General features: G+C 37.4%; 4 protein-coding genes and 1 pseudogene across 4 annotated transcripts; 4 read left to right on the top strand and 1 right to left on the bottom strand.

Annotated features, from left to right (window-relative positions):
- Window positions 1-220: 220 nt before the first annotated feature.
- Window positions 221-5,553, top strand: LOC121811507 (DNA (cytosine-5)-methyltransferase CMT1-like). The gene is made up of 20 exons (XM_042212384.1): window positions 221-555; window positions 1,166-1,249; window positions 1,333-1,440; window positions 1,515-1,634; window positions 1,711-1,810; window positions 1,951-2,141; window positions 2,239-2,304; window positions 2,385-2,630; window positions 3,080-3,138; window positions 3,237-3,303; window positions 3,385-3,714; window positions 3,813-3,881; window positions 3,977-4,063; window positions 4,152-4,239; window positions 4,408-4,526; window positions 4,608-4,712; window positions 4,790-4,833; window positions 4,918-4,987; window positions 5,082-5,185; window positions 5,256-5,553. Exons 1-20 carry the CDS (start codon window positions 355-357, stop codon window positions 5,419-5,421), a joined length of 2,424 nt encoding a protein of 807 aa, XP_042068318.1. The 5' UTR covers window positions 221-354; the 3' UTR covers window positions 5,422-5,553.
- A 109-nt stretch (window positions 5,554-5,662) lies between these two features.
- LOC121811508 lies at window positions 5,663-6,944 on the top strand (annotated as a pseudogene).
- Window positions 6,945-8,738: 1,794 nt separating this feature from the next.
- LOC121741643 (E3 ubiquitin-protein ligase Os06g0535400-like) lies at window positions 8,739-9,104 on the top strand. The gene has a single exon (XM_042134493.1). The coding sequence runs from the start codon at window positions 8,739-8,741 to the stop codon at window positions 9,102-9,104; it is 366 nt and encodes a 121-aa protein (XP_041990427.1).
- A 985-nt stretch (window positions 9,105-10,089) lies between these two features.
- LOC121742749 lies at window positions 10,090-12,257 on the top strand. The gene is made up of 4 exons (XM_042135989.1): window positions 10,090-10,485; window positions 10,572-10,634; window positions 11,675-11,847; window positions 11,946-12,257. Exons 1-4 carry the CDS (start codon window positions 10,152-10,154, stop codon window positions 12,138-12,140), a joined length of 765 nt encoding a protein of 254 aa, XP_041991923.1. The 5' UTR covers window positions 10,090-10,151; the 3' UTR covers window positions 12,141-12,257.
- A 226-nt stretch (window positions 12,258-12,483) lies between these two features.
- LOC121811091 (40S ribosomal protein S11-2) lies at window positions 12,484-14,675 on the bottom strand. The gene is made up of 6 exons (XM_042211886.1): window positions 14,535-14,675; window positions 14,392-14,432; window positions 14,206-14,306; window positions 13,078-13,222; window positions 12,900-12,989; window positions 12,484-12,810 (listed from the first exon to the last, which is right to left on the bottom strand). Exons 1-6 carry the CDS (start codon window positions 14,544-14,546, stop codon window positions 12,720-12,722), a joined length of 480 nt encoding a protein of 159 aa, XP_042067820.1. The 5' UTR covers window positions 14,547-14,675; the 3' UTR covers window positions 12,484-12,719.
- Between the last annotated feature and the right edge of the window lie 4,857 nt (window positions 14,676-19,532).

Here is a 19,532-nt window from a genome sequence, read left to right as displayed (position 1 = left end):
TTCAAAATTTTAATTATATAGGATAATTAATAAATGTACAAAAAATGTGATTTAAATAGTGTTTTTTCAATATAGTTATGGGCTTTTATGTCCATTGCAAACACAATGAAATCACTCAATTCATAGCGGACTTCACGGCCCAAAATCCAGTCCACTTTGTCCCCACTATAATTCCATCCTCCCGCCTTTTCCCTCTCTTCAAAATATTCAAATCCTTCAAAGTTGAAAAACCCTAATTTCTCATCTTCCTCTATCTTCCCCCTCCACCGCATTTCTGCACACAATTCACACACATCGCCAATTTAATCTATACATACAGATCCACAGAAGCTGCATTACGTTTAGCTCCCAGTGATGGCGATCAAGAGGATGTCCGAATCCGCGAAGAAGGATCCGGCGAAGAAACGAGCCGCTACCGAATCAACTGCGGCGGCGGATGAGAAACCGACCAGTCCGCCTGAGGAGGAAGGCACGGCCCGATTTTTAGGCCAACCGGTCGCCGACGAGGAAGCTCGGAAACGGTGGCCGCATCGCTACCAGAAAACTCAGCCAACGGTACATTGCTTCTGTGTGTTGCTAATTGAGCTAGGTTTTGTTTATATATTTTTGACTGTGCATATTTGTTCGTATCACATTTTGAGAATATACGGATTTTGCTTGTTCATGGTTTAGGGGTTTGCCGAATTGGAATTGGCAGAGTGTAATTGCAGTTACTTTATTTCGAATAATAATTATACAAAAAACGCGAAAAGATAACATTTTTAATTCCAAACAAGTACAAGATGTGCTCAACTTAATGAGCTTAAGTATTTACTGATTCAAATATTAGTATTAAATTTTCTTTTAATAATTCAGTACTCCCTCCGTCCCAGAGTAGATGACACACTTAGTAAATGGCACGAGATTTTAGGAGATGTTGTTTTGTGTGTTAGATGGAGAGAAAAAATAGTGACATCTTTTGTGAGATAAATTAAAAAGAAAAGTGTGACATCTACTATGGGACGGAGAGAGTATTTTATTTTGCTTGCGGATGGTTATCCAAATTTTATTTTTCTTCTCAAGAACTATTATGTGTCATGGATTTCTCGCCCTAGAGATGTTGGTAGCCCTCCCATCAGTGTAAGCTGTATTGATGCTACTATTCTGACTTCATTGACAATAATAGGAAATCGTCCAAGCAAAATGCCATTTTCTTCAAGCGGAGGTCGATGGACAGGTTTATTACTTGGATGATGAGGCTCATGTTAAGGTGAAATCTTAATCTTGTCCCTTTTGTCTGTTTTTCCCACATTATGACTTTAAACTGACTAATGAAAAAATTTGGTTGTTTAGGCTGAGGAAGGGAAGCAAGATTACATATGCAAGATTGTAGAGCTGTTCCAAGCTGTTGATGGGATACAAAATTTTTCAGCTCAGTGGTATTATAGAGCGGATGATACGGTGAGATCTTGTGAAATAAGTACTGTCAAAGTGTCAGTTAATAGTTCTGAGATAGTTCCTGTTTTCTTTGGCAGGTTATTAAAACCTGCACTTACCTTATTGATAATCGGCAAGTATTCTTTTCCGAAGTGAAGGATGATAATCCACTTGATTGTCTTGTAAAGAGGCTTAGAATCGTGCTTTTACCATTGAAGGTATGTGTGAATCCATTAAAGCTGTGCTATTTTCTCAACGGTGATGTAAGGCCTGATTTTTCTTGCATGTTTGTAGGTTGAAGATCAGGTAAAGGAAAAGCTTATGTCAACGTGTGACTATTACTATGACAAAATATACTTACTTCCGTACACTTCTTTTGTAAGCTTGCCATCAGGTGTGTTTATCTTTTTTGATATGTTACAACCATATATTTTGTTTGGTGTTGGTCTGTGGCTGAGGATTTATATTATGAGATGTTTATATAGATTGTGCATTTCCATTTTCTTTCTCTGAATGCATTCTTTTTTTTTGCAGAGAGTACTACTAACAGCAATGAATCTGATTCTACTATCTCTGGTGATGATGCAAATTCTGTTACAAGTGTATTTTCTGAGCTTGAAGGGCAAGGTGGTGAGAGAACCCTATTAGACATGTACTCTGGATGTGGAGGAATGTCGACTGGACTCTGCCTCGGTGCTAACAGTTGTGGCGTTAAACTTGTCACGGTAATTTTGGTCTTGTTCACTTTTTATGGACAAGTGTGTTTTAAGTAAAAAAATGCTCTAGATATCGTGGATTGACTTGTTATATTACAATGAACAGAAATGGGCTGTTGATCTGAACCCGTATGCGTGTGAAAGCCTGAAATTGAACCATCCTGAAACGCAGGTAATTATCAGTAAGCGTAGTAGTGAATTCTATGATGTGTCAACATTGATCTTTTACTTTTACTCATCTTGTTATAATAGGTGAGAAATGAAAAAGCAGATGATTTTTTGCGCCTTCTTGTGGAGTGGGAGAAGCTTTGTGTATCCTATTTGTCCTCAGAAAACAAAGGCACGTCCAATGAGCATGTCAAGGAAGTAGTTGAAGATGATGTCGAGGAAGAGGAAAATGGCGATGAGGATGATGCTGAAGTGTACGAAGTTGAAGAGATCTTGGAAGTTTGTTATGGAGACCCAAATGAAAAAAATTCCCCGGAGCTACATTTCAAGGTAAACTGAGTAATCATATATATTTGGTCATGTTGCTCTAAGAACTTCATATTTTCATATACAAATGTAATATTTTCTTTACATTTCATGAAATGGTTAATAAGTTACACTCCGTATGCATTAATTCATTTTTGTGTTGTATATGAATAGAATGTTTCACTCAAGACGTGGAAATGAATTGTTACCAATGTACTAATTTTAACATGTCTTCATTCATTAGTTTGAAGTATTATGTGAACTATTTCAAATGTATAAATTGGTAAGTCCCTGTACCTAGTAATGCGAGTAAGATCGACAGTTATAGTTGTCCTTGTTGACTGATACCAAACTCTATTTGGGCTCCACCTACCAATAACCCTATATTCACTGCTCTTCACATCTTAGGTTATTTTCTTAGGTTTGTGTTTTAGTTCTGATACTTTTTTATTTTCCAATTTTCTGCTTATCAGATACGGTGGAAGGGTTATGGCCCTGACCATGATACGTGGGAGCCCTTGGATGGTCTGAGGTATAAAAAGATTGATCCTTGTCAATTTTGATTCACCTATTATTAGAACTTTTTTTTTTGCATTTCTCATGTGTTTATATCAAGTCCTGTCTCGACAGTTCCTGCCCAGAAAAGCTGAAAGAATTTGTGCTAAGAGGCTACAAGTGTAGAATATTACCACTTCCTGTAAGTGTTTTGCAGTTAAGTACCAATAAAAAAATTAGATTGAACTTATTTGCTAATAAGCATTGTGGATGCAAAATGTAGGGAACCGTTGACGTCATATGTGGGGGTCCACCTTGTCAAGGCATAAGTGGCTTCAATAGGTTTAGGAACAAGAATGCACCACTCGAAGATCCGAAGAACAAACAACTTGTGGTGTTCATGGACATTGTGTCCCATCTTAAGCCAAAGTTTGTGTTGATGGAGAATGTCGTGGACCTTGTGAAGTTTGCAGGCGGCTTTCTTGGTAGATATGCAATGGGCTGCCTTGTGTCCATGGGCTATCAAGCGAGAATGGGAATGATGGCAGCTGGTGCATACGGCCTGCCTCAGTTCCGCATGCGTGTGTTCTTGTGGGGTGCACTTCCCACAGAGGTTATAATACTCTTTAATATCTTGATAAAAAAAAGTCTACTTCACTGAGCTAGCTTTGCTCATTTTTTCCTGTTTTGTCTTTCTCTTTCTGGCTGCAGAAATTACCTTCATACCCATTGCCAACCCATAACGTTGTTGTTCGAGGAGTTATTCCTCTTGAGTTTGAGGTATGGCATGCTAATTATGTGGGAAGTGTTAGTCTCCATTTTATATCTATTCTCTTCTTCTTGGAGGGCTTATATCATTTATATTCTACCTGCAGCCCAATTCAGTTGCATATGAAGAAGGGTGCAAAGTGGATCTAAAGAAGGCACTGGTTCTTGGCGATGCTTTTTCTGACCTCCCTCGTGTATGTAGAACTTGGCTGTCTCAGCCTATGATATGCTTAATCTCTTATAATATGCTTTGATTAAATGGCTTGGATTTGCCTTCTTCAGGTTGAGAATGATGAGGAGCGTGATGAAATACCATACGAGTCTGAGCCTCAAACTGAATTCCAGCGCTTCATTAGGCAAAGAAGGGATGGTAAGCTCATAGCTTTTAGTTTACTGTTGAAGGCTGGAAAATTGAGTCTATGGACACCTTTCTCTTACCATTTTCGACGTTTTAGCACAAATGTATTCTGTTCTTGGTGAGATCTGTAGCCACTAATCACTGATTATTGTCTTGTAAACTCTTGCATTTGTAATGCAGAAATGCCTGGTTACTTGAATGCCAAATCTGAGGTAATTGAACATTTGTTGTGTGATCATCAACCTCTCCGTCTAAATCAGGATGACTACGAGCGCATTTGCCAAATACCTAAAAAGAAGGTAGAGCCTTCAACTTAGGACCTTCACAGATAACTAAGGAATTACATAAAATTGTCAGTTTGAACTGTTATCTTTGTGCAGGGTGCAAACTTTAGGGATTTGCCAGGTGTGAGAGTACGTCCGGACAACAAAGTCGAATGGGACCCTAATGTGGAGAGAAAAAAAGTTTCTTCTGGGAAACCATTGGTACAATCTGCCTTTCAAATTCCTCATCTGGTTGTCACATTTTATGCTGTATGCAAATTGACCTCTTAAATCTCCAGGTCCCTGATTATGCTATGAGTTTCGTCAATGGAAGCTCGAGCAAGTACGTTACTGCAGTTTGATATATATGCCCGACCAAATATACAAACATTATAGTATTCATATACTCACCTTTCGACTCCTGCAGGCCATTTGGGCGTTTGTGGTGGGACGAAACAGTTCCTACCGTTGTTACTCGAGCAGAGCCTCATAATCAGGTAGCATTTCCAATTTTCCATTTTCTCTATTTGTTAAATTTTTCCACCAGTAGTTGCTATGTGTTATTAACTAAAAAGAAGAAACTCTTTCTAGGCTATCTTGCATCCTGACCAAGACAGAGTTCTCTCAATCCGTGAGAATGCACGACTTCAAGGCTTTCCCGATTACTACAAACTTCTCGGCCCTATAAAGGAGAGGTACGACATGATACCCCTCTCTTTCTCTTGCCCTCACCACAGGTTCTGAGGTGCCAGTTTGGTTTTGTAGATACATACAAGTGGGGAACGCGGTGGCTGTGCCAGTGGCACGAGCATTGGGGTTCTCGTTGGCTCTGGCGTTGAGGGGGTTGTCTCAAAATGAAGCAGTGATGACCTTGCCTGAAGATTATCCAATGATGAGTGATGTAGCTTCACCAGCTATTGACATGATATGATTCATTTTTTCCATCATTCAAAGCTGGTAAGTGATTGATTTAACCTGTTGTACTATGAATTCAGTCAGAACTTTAGTTGGATTGTAAGGATTCTTATTATTTACTTCAATGCACAACAATTTTATTTGGATATATAACTGTAAAAAAGATGGTTGTCATTTCGCCCTGATTCAATTCTAAAAATAGCAAAACATTCAATACTATTATTCATAAATAGAAAAACTACTACTAGTATTCATAAAATCATTCACTCAGTTTCATACTGTTATCTACCTATGCTTTCCCGCCATATTCAAAGCCTCTTCCAACTGTCGAAAACTTCCTCTAAAACCCTCCAAATCCTCCACTGCATCCTCCCTCGGACCGCGATGATACATCTTCTCCCAGCTCATGCTCTCCGCTGCCACGCTCGCCGCCCCTCTTCGCGTGGAACATGTTAATCAAGGCCTACTCCAAGAGCTCCACCCCGATGGAGGCCTTGACCCTCTTTTTGGAATTGCTTCGAACACCTGGTGCGCTCAGACCTAACCAGTTCACTTTCCCATTCGTCGCCAAGGCCTGCGGCTCGGGATTGATGCTCGTAGCCGGTGGGTCGGTTCACTCCTTCGCTGTGAAGACGGGATTCGCTTCCGATCCACACGTGAAGAATACCCTCTCGACGATGTACGGTGGTTTCGGGTTGATTGAGTTTGCAAGGAAGGTGTTCGATGAAATGTCTGAGAGAAATGTGGTGTCTTGGAGCTCCATGATTGCCGCTTATGTTCATTGGTGATAATTCTAATTTATTTTGTTTATGAATCTGATTTTACAAATTTTGTTAATATGTTAACTTTGAATTCGATTGCAGCAACCTTGAATTGGAGGCTTTGGGAGCATTCAAAGAGATGACAATGGCGAACGAGAACCCGAACTCGGTAACACTCATCACCGTTCTCTCCGCTTGCACCAACCTCCTCAACACCAGGCTCTCAAAATCCGTCCACACACACATCTCTCGCAAACAACGGCCGTGGAGAAGAGGCCTTGTCCTTGTTCTCAGCTGCGCTCTCGGCCTGCAGCCACAGAGGGCTCGTAACTCGTAAGCAAGGGGAAGGAGCTTTTCGAGAAAATGGTGAATGTGTACAAAATCAAGCCGAGTGTGGAGACCTCTTGGTGTATGGTTGATCTGTTGGGGCGAGGCGGGGAGACGGGAGAGGCTTATCGGGTTATCAAGAGCATGCCAATGGAGCCTAACTCAGTGATCTTGAGGAGTTACTTGAGTGCTTGTAAAGAGCATGGTTGTGTTCATGGTTTGGAGTTTGGACGAGCGGTTGGTGGAGCGTTTGATCGAGCTTGAATCGGGGGTTGGAGCTAACTATGTGCTTGCTAGCTCTGTGTTGGTTGGAGAGATGAATGATATGAGAAGAGAGATGAAGAGGAAAGGTGTGGAGAAAGTTGCTGGTTTTAGTTGGGTGGAGGCTCTTCCTCTTGCTAGTGAATTAACTTAAAACTTTGTTTTGTTATACTATTATTATTCTATAGCAATAAAAAAGAAACGATTTGGAAAATTTATGACACATATTTACTTGATTTCGAGCTTGACTTGAAATTACTATTATACAACATTCAATAAATTATTATTTTTTAAATATATAGATATTTTATTTAAAATTTATTGTTGTGGAATGATTAGTATGTAATTTATTTTAAATAAATTAATATTTATAATTATTTTCAAATGTAAAATATCAAAAAAGTTTGATTATATATCTACAGTTTATTTACATTTATCAGTCATGATATATATTGGGTACGAAATATTTGAGGAGATTTTCTTAAATAAAATATTATTCAAAATAAAACTGAATCAAATCTTATATATGGCGCGTAGAATAAATAAAAAAGTGAGAAAACCTTCATCAATTGAACATATCACCAAATAAGATATCAAAACTACGAAGATAAGTACTACTCCACTAAATAATAATTACAAAAATATATCCTCAACCTATTAGGAAACGAATTAAACAACTAATTGAATTCGAATAGATTAGAAGTATTCACATTATATAGACGCACACGCATGTAGAAGAAATTCACAACTAAAAAAAATAAAAATTTAAATTTAACTAGAGTTATTGATGGATACATTCTCCGCGCTTCTTGTAGGGTTCATTGTCGGAGTGGTGACGATGACTTGTACTATATTTTGCAGTGGGGTGACGCTGCCCGATGACAATAACAACAACAACGAAAACGAAGAGCAGCCTCAGCCGAATGTGGCTCGGATCACTATAGTCCGCCCCATGCCGCTCGGGGCCGCGGTACAAGTGAAGGTCGAGAAAATTAAATACGATGAATGAACGGATGAGAGTTCGAAAGACGGCGGCTGCTCTATTTGCCTAGAAAATACTGTGGCAAACAGCGACGCGCCACTATTGATGCCTGCCGCCACCACTTCCATGCCCACTGCATCGAGTCGTGGCTGCAGAAAAACGACAATTGTCCCCTTTGTCGGCTTGATCGGGTTCATTAATTAGTTATTATCGTAATTTTTATTATGTTTTTTTAGGTAATTATTTTTTTAATTAGTTATTTTCGTAATATCATTGAAGTAGGTAATTGTTTTTTTAGTGAATTCAAATTTTGGCTTATTTGGTAATATAATGTTTCTATTTTAATAATCTTTAATGTTATTGCTATAGTATATACTTTCCATTTTTAGAATATCTTTTGATACAATTCTTTACATATTTGGTGTTTTGGGGGAGAGCGCCACACTAGTGTTTCACGATTAAATTGAATGTATTTGAAATATTTATGATTGAATTTTTTCCTAATTAGTTGATTCTAAATTTTGGAGAGAAAAGATACTTAACCGACTGCAAATAAATAAATAAATAAATCAAAATATCCAAAAAATTCAAAATTTCAATTATCATTTATTAGAGAAATATAATTTAAATAAAATACTGTGTTATAATACTTATAATAAAATAAAATTATGCCTACATAAATACAATTCAGATTTTTTTGATCGAAACGAAATCAATCAGAACCCACTAAACGAATATCCATATAAGTTCATGTCATATATGCTCTGTTATAGATTTGATAAATTTTTAATAGATTGAATATAAAAAGACTGGGATAGATTTCAACTAGATACTACTATAATTATTAATTAACCCTTATTATTATAAAACATCAACAATATGAATAATAATAATAATAACACCATATATATGCTTACATAGCCGTACTTGTTTGGAAACTAAATAATGTATATCATATATAAAATAATATATATTTACATAAGAAACTCTCCTATCTTAATAATGGTTAGCTTTTGGGTTGTGCTTGCGATCGCAGCTATGGTTTTAGTTGTGATATGGATACTCGACGACGACGGAGACGACAAGGCCGAGCGACACGAGAAGCTCGAGCAAATTGAGCACGACGTCGTTGGCAGCAATGGGAGTTTGAGCGACGGGAGCTGCGCCATTTGCCTAGAAGGGTACGTCGCATGGGAGCGACGCGCCACCATCAACACGTGCGGCCATCGCTTCCACGCGCACTGCATCGAGGCGTGGCTGCGTGAGAACAACACTTGCCCGCTTTGCCGGCGCTCTTGTCTGAAGCTTGATCGAGATGATCAAATAGTTACAATATGTAGTATTAATTGTGGAGGAATTTTTAAGTAGATGTTGTAATTAAATTTTTTTGTACCTTAAATTGAAAATTAGGGTTTGGTTTATTTGGTAACATGATCTTTCTAGTCACACTAGTGATTAAGTTTTATTTTTTAAAATAATTCTTTATTAGGAGTGCAAAAAGTTAATGATATATACCCGAACTAACTCAAATCGTGGTGCATATTTTATTCTTAAAAATCAAGAAAATATGAAAATTCAGATTATCTTTTTAATATTTCTGACGGAGGACGCATGTAGTAATAGTTAAAAAGTTTATTTCTGACGTTTTTTTTATTTCATTAAACCGTTTCGATATATCATAGTTTTAAAATTTGTTCGGATTTAGTTATTAGCAACTCGCGGATTGCAAATATCATTTTCAAAATCAAATAACATTCTTGTGAAATTAATAAGGATGGAGCAATTTGTATTTTGCCCTTTCAACTTTTCTTCCCCTCAATTCTTCATTTATAATATACTATTTAAGTATATAAATTCATATTATCCAGCTTAAGCCTGAAATTAAACAATAGCCATAAATCATGCATGTGTAACGGGCCCCTAGCGGGATAAATGGGCCTTAAAATGGAAATACAATTAAATAACGATAGCCCAATAATTGAATTTTAAGCCCATGTGTAAGTATTAGTATCACCAATATGTTTCTATTTTTGTAGGATTTAAAATAGCAGATAATATATGTAGTAATTATTTAAGGATAAATAGTTGAATTCCACGTGAGCGGATAACAATCTTATCCGATGTGGATATATAATTTAAATATCCTAGTTTGGACTTAATTGTGCTAGTGACATCAATATTATTTATTTATTTCTAAATCCTATAATTTCAAAATTATGGGACGGTCTAAATTATAAGAAAATTAAAAATATATATATTAATTTTACTAATAATTTTTAAAATTATGGGACGGTCTAGAATTTAAAATAATTATTAGTACTACAATTTAAATTCATATCGGTAATTTTTGTAAGTACTTCTAATTGCAGAAATATTTTACAGGCAAACAGTCATTCAATTTCTCCTAGCTCAGAAATGCTTCTGCAAACAACCGTCTCCTCCGCCGCATCCGTCGCCTACGCCTTGCCGTTTGGCTGCCGGCACTGCTACACCACCAAGAATCTGACGCAAAACCCTCCCTCACTCTCCCTGACAAAAACCCCCTTCTTACCTCTTCTCGATCGACGATTTCATCTCTGCGGCAAATCGTCGACCACTTGGCGCTATGACAGTAACGGTAATCGAAGATCGATAGCTCCATCTGCTACTTTGCTGGAGGCCCCAGTTTTGTGGGCCGGTCGCCTCTGCATTTTCTATGCTCTGTTGAAAGCTGGGCTTGCTGGATCTCCCGACAATCCCATCGTTTCTGGTACTTCCGCTCTCTCTCTCTCTGTGAAAAGAAGGTATTTTGTGTTGGTCTAAGAAAAACTTGACCTTTATTGTATTTCTTGGTAGATATGGAAAGTGGAGTTCTGGATTTGGGGTTCTCTAAGTGGTTTGGGGAGCTGAGCAAACCAGGTTTGTGCTTCTCTTAATTCTTTGGACAATTTCTTCATTACTTTCTTTCTTTAGAGTTATCATTTCATTTGCTGAAATTCTTCACTGCTGAACAGTTTGATCAAACATGGAAAAAAGTGAAATGTGTGCCAATTTCATCTGATTTGGCTCAACTTGTCGATATATAACTTGTTTAAAGAATGTAACTGTAGATTTAATGGGTAACTACATATTTTTTTTTATTGTTTTTAGCTCCCTTCAGAAATGCTTGCAAAGATTTCTTTAATCACCTTACCTGTTTTGATATGTAACTATAGATTTTTCAGTATTGTTTTTAGCCTCAGTGGAATTTGCTGCTCTCTTTAGGCCCCTTGAGGTTAACATAACCCTTGTACTTGTATGATGGCCTTAAATTAAATGTTGTTCGGTTCTTGAAATGTCGATTTTGATGATGAGTTCTTCATTATTATCATCTTCTTTGAAAACATTTGATTAGTGTTGTTTTATTATTATCATCTTCTTTAAAAACATCGAGACACTATGTTTTATACTACAATTATTATCATCTTCTTTAGAAACATTCGATTCATGTTTATTGAGCTCAGTTTAATGGCTTCGTTTGAGTAAACCAGTCTCGTTCGGTTTTGATGTTACTATCTTGTGGGGTCTCTAAGTTGTATCCTGTAGCTGTTAGCAATGAGCTGGGTTTGGTTAATTGCAGTATTTACATGACGAAATAAAGAGATAGTACCCCGAAGTTCCAATTTGGTTCCTATTAGACAGAATGGGGATGCATACAATTAGAATCAGCATAAAAGGTTGAAAATTGGTACACTTGTTTTGGAAAAGTATTTATGCAAGGTCTGAGCTATGGGCTTCACATACAAGGTGATGGTGTGAGTTCAAATTGATGAGTAATGATGTTTCACTCGCGCTTCATGGACGAGCTCTCCTACTGTGCCATGTAGGGCATATTTGAGCTGTTCTAGTTGCATAGTTTGTTGGTTATCTATTATCCTAATGTTCAAGCTGAGGGATCCGCTTGTGTCAACTATGAACAGAAAAGGAGGCAGCTGAAAGAAGAAAACTTGTGGGCAAATGGCATCCCACGACGAAAGGCACCCTTAGGCGCAATTACAGAGTGCCCTCGAAAACTGAGGGAAGGCGTCTGCTTAAAGCAATTGCATCCGTGTTGTCAGATGATGATCAGTTCAGAGATGCCACGTCACACAAGGTAATCTAACACTAACCACTAGACTCTGTGATTGTCATTGTCCCAAAACTTGTCTATTGATTCTTTCCTCTAATCTTTTTGTAATCTCTATCCTCCAGGGCTGTCAGATCAGGAGGGAAACGGCTCATGGAGAGAGCGTCTGTTGCAACAACGTGCGCGCCTTGTTTGACGAGCTTCCTACGCCACATCTGACTGTGGAAATCACACCATTTCCAGCAGGGCCCCTTTCCGAAAACGATTACTCGAAGGCTGAGAGGCTAGAAAGGGTGCTCAGATCTGGCCCTTCTGTTTGAAGATCTGTATTTACAACTTTTTTCTTGTATGAATCCTTTAATTTGTACATATTTAGACTACTGTGGGGACTAAGAACTTCTGTGCTTGATGCATTTAATGAAACTTTGTTGAGTTTACAGATGATTTTTCACCCCATATTTACCCTTTGAGAAGCCATTTTGCATCAATTAATGATACCAAAGCACTAAATTAAAATCAGAGATGAATTGCTTGCTTAATGAGCTTTACAAGTTAGAATAAAAGAGCTTGAGCATATGAGCGTTCGAAGGGGAAATTCCACAAAATTTTAATAAAAGTGAGTGTTATAGCCAAAAAATTAAAAAAAAAACAAAAAACTTGTTATAAAAAAAATACTGATTATAGTTTTTTATTTGCCCTGTGAATGGAGATACACAACGTACCAATATGCATTTCATCGTCAAGCTAGGAAGCATAAATAGTTCAAACTAAACGAACAAAACGGTGCTAAGTAAACAAAGTCTACAACTAAATACTGCAAAACTTCTTTTCAGAGGAGGCATCACTCGAAATCTTCAACAGCCAAAATGAAATTCAAGATCAAGTGGCAGATATATTGCTCACATCCCAGTAAAAGCCTTCTTCCCAAGGCCGGAAGAACCAGCTGGTATCACCTTAAGAACGTTGAACCTAACAGTCTTCGACAGGGGCCTGCAAGTCGATATAGAGAGAGGTCACACACAATTAGATTAAGCAAGATTTTTTCCAGTAGATTGATTAATAAGGTTTATAATGCTGACCTGCATTGGCCGATTGTGACATGGTCACCCTCTTTCACGCGGAAGCAGGGGGATATGTGAGCTGGGATATTTGAATGCCTTTTCTCGTACCTAAAGTGCAATCCGAGCAATAAAAAGGGAAATTCTTAAGAAACCACATGAATATTGGTACTGGCTTTTTCTGAGGGGCTTGTTATACCTTTGGTACTTCTTCACCCAATGCAGGTAGTTTCTGCGAACAATGATTGTTCTCATCATTTTAGCACTGTGGCAGGTACCAGCAAGGATACGGCCTCTGATGGATACATCGCCAACGAATGGGCATTTCTTGTCAATGTAAGTACCTGGGGAAGAGGAATTTAAGCTAATTAGAATGTAATCACTCCCAATATGAGAAATAATATCACACAGATATCAGCTGTAGGTGCAATTTGATGTTAATTATCTTTTCTTCGATTGTACAATCTTTATATAGATTAGTAATAAAAAAACAGGCACACATCCGTAAAGAATCAGCTATTAGTTTCTTTAAATACCAAATTATTTTGCTCTCAACTGACCAATCTTTATCTCATTCAAAAGTGAATTGAAAAACAAGATATCTTCTTGAGTTTATATGAGAACCTATGAGAGTGAATCGAGGTCAACAAATATAGAACAGAATCACTTTGCTTCAAATTTGATTCTAGAACATCCACATCCAAAGCATGTGGCTATGAAGAAAAGCACAAGTGAAGCAATGCTAATAATAAGTAGGGGTGGCAACTAATGCTATCATATTATGTTATCAATTTTACTCTAACATATACATAAATGAATACACGAACGAGTATCGTCATGCCATTTATCTGTAACTAGTGTTTGACACCATGCGTGCTTGGGATTGTGCAGTGTGTCAGGTTTACCACTTCCATGATAACCACCCCTAGCAACAAATAGGCAGATATACAACTAAAACACTCGAGGTTGTAAATTGTAACCATGAAAGTCCATAAACACCAAAGCAATGCAACCAAACCAATGCTACCATGCCACAAACTATTAATCACTAGTTAAATAAAAGAGAAATATAATAAGGGGCCTAATCAATATACACTATGCAAATCTGCAAGTCTAACAGATTTTCACATGCCAAGAGCCTGTCAACTGAATCAGCTCCAAACATCAACAAGCAAAAATAGATGATACACATTAGAAACATTGAAAACGATAACCTAGTCCAATCTCCTCTAAATACTAGTGATCTTTCAAAAAATATTCAAGCAGGGCAATACGCAAAAATTAATGAAATAATCAGTTAAAGCAATCGCGATTAACAATAGCATACCTTCGATTGCCTCGCGTGGCGTTTTAAACCCTAGTCCAATGTTCTTCCAGTAGCGGTTTCCCCCTTTCCCCGGCGCCTTACCCTTCCCCGATTTCTTCGAGCTGTCAAATCACAATCTCTCCACTCAGTACTCCGCAATTTACATCTATATAATCATGATTAGCCAAAACGAGCTACGAATCTTACCATAGAAATACCTTGGGCTGCTTCAGAAACGCCTTCTCCGTCTACAGAAAAATAAGAATACATAAAGTGTAAATGGATATACGAACGAGCACGGATGAAAACATATCGTGATAGAGAGAGAAACAGAGAGAGAGGCGGTTTACCTGTTCCGCCATTGCTGGTGACTGTAGAGCTCGGATGAGACTTCAGCAATCGGGAATGGATTAATAAGCTGCTGTCACAAAAACCCTAATTTGCTCTGGATTGCTATTGGATTAGTTTTATTAGGGTTTTTTTTGTGTTTTATTAAATTTAATATTATTGGATCAGATCAAATTGTAGTGACTACTTTTTATTTATTAATTATTTTTTCTATTTCATTTAAAGTGATATGGCGTCTATTCTTTTTTTTAGAACTTACTTAAAATAGTATATTTATAGAAAAAATACTAAGTATTCTATAAGCAAATACCTCTATCATCGGATATTAACCAATTTGTATAAGGTTAATTAATACTATAATACACATATTTAATGTTGAAAACAAATATACATCCCAAAATCGTACGACAGTCCTATTAATGTCATTAGACGTCAAATTTAGATATGGACTGCCAAATTTAAATATAGACTTCCAACTAATAAATACTCTTGATTTTTGGGATTACTCAGAATAGTTAATGATGATGTGTATCCCAAAAATAAATAAAATTACATTATATTTTCCCATATCCCAATTTCTTACTACTGGTGGTCTAGGTCTTTGATATGATGGATATAGTTAACTAATACTCTGACACAAATCAAATGAGCTGCGATTCTTTAATGGTAATGTGCTGTTGGAAGTTGGCAATTCAATGTGACATTGCATTTTTATATGTTACCGATACTGAAAATTTTTTAAAAAATAAATATTTAAGTTAAGAAAGAATAAAAATATAAAAAAGATTAAAGAAATTTTTCATAACCGAACAACAAGTTGATCTTATTCAAACATGAAGCACGACTTAATTGGTAAGACAATCCGATTGAGAGTTTAAGCCATCACGAATATAACTGAGAAATCATTGTTGATTTTTTTGATAAAAAAAAAACATAGAGCATTCATATCCGATCTCAGCTGAAAATGGTCATCCCGGTTTGACCATGCATCTCAACGCCATAATTAAGAGTTGAGTGTACAAACATGCTAACTTATTTTGCAAGAGTTAGGTGTATATACAACATAACATAAATGTTGGGAACAACTCTTTAAATTTTTATAGCTCAAATAACATGCAAAGACAGCTAAGTTATTAAATTTTCAATCCCAATATAAATTCATCTACAACTGGATTTTGGGTTTTCACGCATGTAATGTTTATTCCATTCAATTTCGCATTTATAGTTGAGCACAATCATTATTCTCCAGCATAGTTGAAATTTATAGTAATTTTTTATTTCAATTGAAATTTATAGTAATTTTTTTATTTCATCAATGTACGTCATACATATGTGTATGTCTCGAGGGATGAACACAAAAAATTGGTTTTATTAGAGCATCTCCAACAAAGAAGTGTAAATAAAAGAGGTATATCATCTATATACCTCTTCAAAAAGTGAAATATACCCTTCTAAAAATAAATATATTCCAAAGAAAAAAAGGTATATAGAAAGGTAAATGATTTTTTAAACCTAAAATAATAGTACAAAATGCATTAAAAAAACATAAAGTGTGATACTTTCTCCCTTTGAGAATGATTTTTCATGAAAAAAGAAGGCAAATATGGTAGTTAAAATATTTTACCTCTCCATTGATGAAGAGGTAAAGATACCTCATCAAAATAGGAAAAGGTATAATGCCTTCTCAAATACCTCTCCCATTGGAGAGTGATTTTTCATGAAAATAGGTAAATATGGTAGTTATATAACTTTACCTCTCCGTTTACCTCTCCGATTGGAGAGTGATACGTAGGAGTATATTTTAAATTTTGATTCGAATTTTTGAGACGATAATTTACTTATAGTAAAATATTACTCCTATTATGATCTCGGTTTTGCACACTACGTAATTCAGATAATATATTAAAAAATTACTTATAAAAATCGAAATTTTAAAATTTAGTAGGGAGTAGGGAGTAGGGACTTAGGCCCTCCACTCTTAGTCGGTTACCCATTAGGGCACCCGCAACGCTGTGCCGCCCCCGTTCCTATGCTGTTCCGGCGGAACGGTTCCGCGGCGGCACGCGTTGCAGCGTGCGTTCCGTCTCCATTCCGTGCCGCCCCCGTTCCTATGCCGTGCCGCGTTCCGTTCCGGAGGAACGCGGAACGAAACGTCCGCCACGCGCCTAGGCGACGTGGCGGCCTCCCATTCGACGTGTGAAGCCCACTCGCTGCCCCGCGAGTGGGCTTCGTCCCGGTGACGCAATAATTCAATTTTTTTTTAAATACGAATTTAATAATTTTTTTTTGCAACGGTAATGTGACCGTTTTTTATATCCGTTTTATATTTTTTTTTATTTTTTATTTATTTATTTACTCTATAAATACTCTTATTTCATACTCATTTCAATCACAAACACACATCTATTCCTCTCTATTTCAACCCCAATTTTCATCTCAAATCAACTCTCGTTTCCTTCTCCCAAATTTAATCAAACTAATGGATCCTTTTGAACAAATGCGTCAAATATTGCAACAATCACTTGAAGAAGATCGACGACGGGAGGCCGAAGAAGCCGCGCCGCGCCGCCCCAACGACGCTCCCGTACGTACATCCATCGTAACCGGGAGGAAGCCGCTGCAAGGTTAGTACGCGACTACTTCTGCGATAACCCGGTTTGGGGAGATACGTACTTCCGTCGCCGTTTCCGCATGGGGAAACCTTTATTTCTCCACATCGCGAATACTTTGGCAGCCCGGGAAGAGTTCTTCCAGGAAGGGTACGGCGCGGTCGGCCGTCCCAGCCACACGACGCTGCAGAAATGTACTGCAGCAATCCGCCAGCTTGCCACTGGACAAACGGCCGACATGTTCGACGAATACCTCCACATCGGAGACAGCACTGGGCGAATGTGCTTGCTCAAATTCTGCAAAGGCGTCCGGGCAGCCTTCACCGACGAATTTCTCCGGAGGCCAAGCACGACCGATTGTCAGTTCCTGCTCGACCTTCACGAAACAGTGCACGGATTCCCCGGGATGCTCGGCAGCGTCGATTGCATGCACTGGCAATGGAAGAATTGCCCGGTGGCGTGGAAGGGGTCCTACACGAGCGGTCACAAAGGCACCCACCCAACCGTTATACTTGAGGCCGTTGCCGACTACCGCCTTTGGATCTGGCACGCGTACTTCGGGGTCCCCGGGTCGAACAACGACGTAAACGTGCTCCACCAGTCCGACCTCTTGACCGAAGTTTTGGATGGTAAAGCGCCGGCCATCAACTTCGTCGCCAACAACCGGCTTTATAAAATGGGGTACTATCTCGCCGATGGCATCTACCCGAAGTGGCCTACCTTCGTGAAGACGTGCAGTGGGTCTGCGAACCCAAAGCAGGCTCTTTTTGCGCAGAAGCAGGAGGCTGCTCGCAAGGATGTGGAGAGGGCGTTCAGGGTTCTCCAAGCGCGCTTCAACATCATTAAAGCTCCGGCTCGTACGTGGTTCATGGAAAGCATGGTCGACATCATGTATACGTGCATAATCTTGCACAACATGATTGTCCAAGACGAAGGACCCGAGGCGGGAAATTGGTTCGACGACGAATCCCCCGGAAGCTCAACCGCAAGTAGTCCGCCTCGAAGTGGAGCGCATCCGTCTATACAAGAACGGTTATCTATCCGTGCAAGGACACGCGACTCTAGTGCCCACACCCAACTCCAACATGATCTAATTGAGCACATTTGGACAAATTTTGGCGGATGAAATTATTAAAATTGTGTACTTTTATTTTTTTAGGATTTTAATTGTGTGCTTTTTATTTTTTTAAGTTTAAGTTGTAATTTTTTTTAATGTTGTGTGTTTTTTAATAAAGTGTGTTTGTTTTTTTAATAAAGTGTGTTTTTTTAATTGAATTTAGTTGGAAATAAAAAAAATGAAATTGAATGAATAGTAATTTAAGGAACGGTTAAGGAACGGAGGGTTGCAGGTTCCGTTCCTTAGTTAAGGAATGGAGTAAAAAAGTACAGTGGGGCCCTCAAATAGTGGTTTAAGGAACGGTATAGGAACGGTATAGAAACAACGTTGTGGATGACCTTATATGTTTCTCTATATATAAATTACATAATAATGAAATACTAAGATACATACAAAACCACCATATTATGTACTCCTACTAATTTGAACTAGCACATTAGTATAAAAATGAAAATTGAAAGTTGAGATATTTTCTGCATATTAATCATATCGAAATTGTACATATATAAATGCATTATGAATAAATATAAATTAATGTTGGTACAATAATAAAATGGACCTATTTATATGCAAATAGGTAGTTAGGGACACAAAATAAGCAACTAAAAAACATATAGGTAAGAGTATTATTATGTTTAAAACACCAACCAATGATGTATTTTAATGTTCATCCTCAATTATTTGATGGTTGTTGTAGGATGTCTTCTTACTATCACGAGAAGAAGTAAAAATTTATCTTAATATAGATTATATATTTTCAAATTGGAGTTTGAAATTTTGAGACAATACGATTTTCTACTACAGAGAATTTTGCATAATGATTTGCATAAAAGATGAAAATTCAATAATATTGTATAAATAAGAAATTAGCCTAGTCGAGACTTAAGCCCTTATTTAATGACTTGTATTTTCCATTAGTTTTATGTTGTTTTATGCTCTTCTTATTTCGCATCATAAACACTTGCTCGTTATAAGCTTTGGCTTGAATATTTTGTAATGCATAAAAAAATTCAACAAATAAATTCAATTACATTTGACAATAATTTTAAAATTGAGTGGAGCAAATTTCTCGTGAGTAGCATCTCTCCAAATTAAAATCTCATCTTCTTTTGGTCTGTCAACTAAAGTACAACTTAATTAGATAAAATAATTATTCTCGTTTCTGTTTTCTACTGATAATAAAAAAAAGTTTTGGCAAATGGCAACTGGGAAATAAAAATTTGATAATAACATAAATTAATTTAAATGACTATTAAGGTCACGGATAAACCAAA

The sequence above is a fragment of the Salvia splendens genome, chromosome 7, assembly GCF_004379255.2.
Source record: "Salvia splendens isolate huo1 chromosome 7, SspV2, whole genome shotgun sequence".
Taxonomy (NCBI): domain Eukaryota; kingdom Viridiplantae; phylum Streptophyta; class Magnoliopsida; order Lamiales; family Lamiaceae; genus Salvia; species Salvia splendens.
Note: the sequence above shows the minus strand (reverse complement) of the source record. Positions and strands in the feature narration are given on the sequence as shown.

Bases quoted from the DNA above. Each gene is read 5' to 3' on its own strand.
- LOC121742749 (XM_042135989.1), top strand. From the start codon at position 10,152: ATGCTTCTGCAAACAACCGTCTCCTCCGCCGCATCCGTCGCCTACGCC. The intron at 10,486-10,571 runs GTACTTCCGCTC...ATTTCTTGGTAG, and splicing joins CGACAATCCCATCGTTTCTG to ATATGGAAAGTGGAGTTCTG. The intron at 10,635-11,674 runs GTTTGTGCTTCT...AACTATGAACAG, and splicing joins TGGGGAGCTGAGCAAACCAG to AAAAGGAGGCAGCTGAAAGA.
- LOC121811507 (XM_042212384.1), top strand. From the start codon at position 355: ATGGCGATCAAGAGGATGTCCGAATCCGCGAAGAAGGATCCGGCGAAG. The intron at 2,631-3,079 runs GTAAACTGAGTA...TCTGCTTATCAG, and splicing joins CCCCGGAGCTACATTTCAAG to ATACGGTGGAAGGGTTATGG. The intron at 4,527-4,607 runs GTAGAGCCTTCA...ATCTTTGTGCAG, and splicing joins GCCAAATACCTAAAAAGAAG to GGTGCAAACTTTAGGGATTT.
- LOC121741643 (XM_042134493.1), top strand. From the start codon at position 8,739: ATGGTTAGCTTTTGGGTTGTGCTTGCGATCGCAGCTATGGTTTTAGTT.
- LOC121811091 (XM_042211886.1), bottom strand. The intron at 14,307-14,391 runs GTAAGATTCGTA...GTGATTTGACAG, and splicing joins CAGCCCAAGGTATTTCTATG to CTCGAAGAAATCGGGGAAGG. The intron at 12,990-13,077 runs GTATAACAAGCC...ATTGCACTTTAG, and splicing joins TGGGTGAAGAAGTACCAAAG to GTACGAGAAAAGGCATTCAA.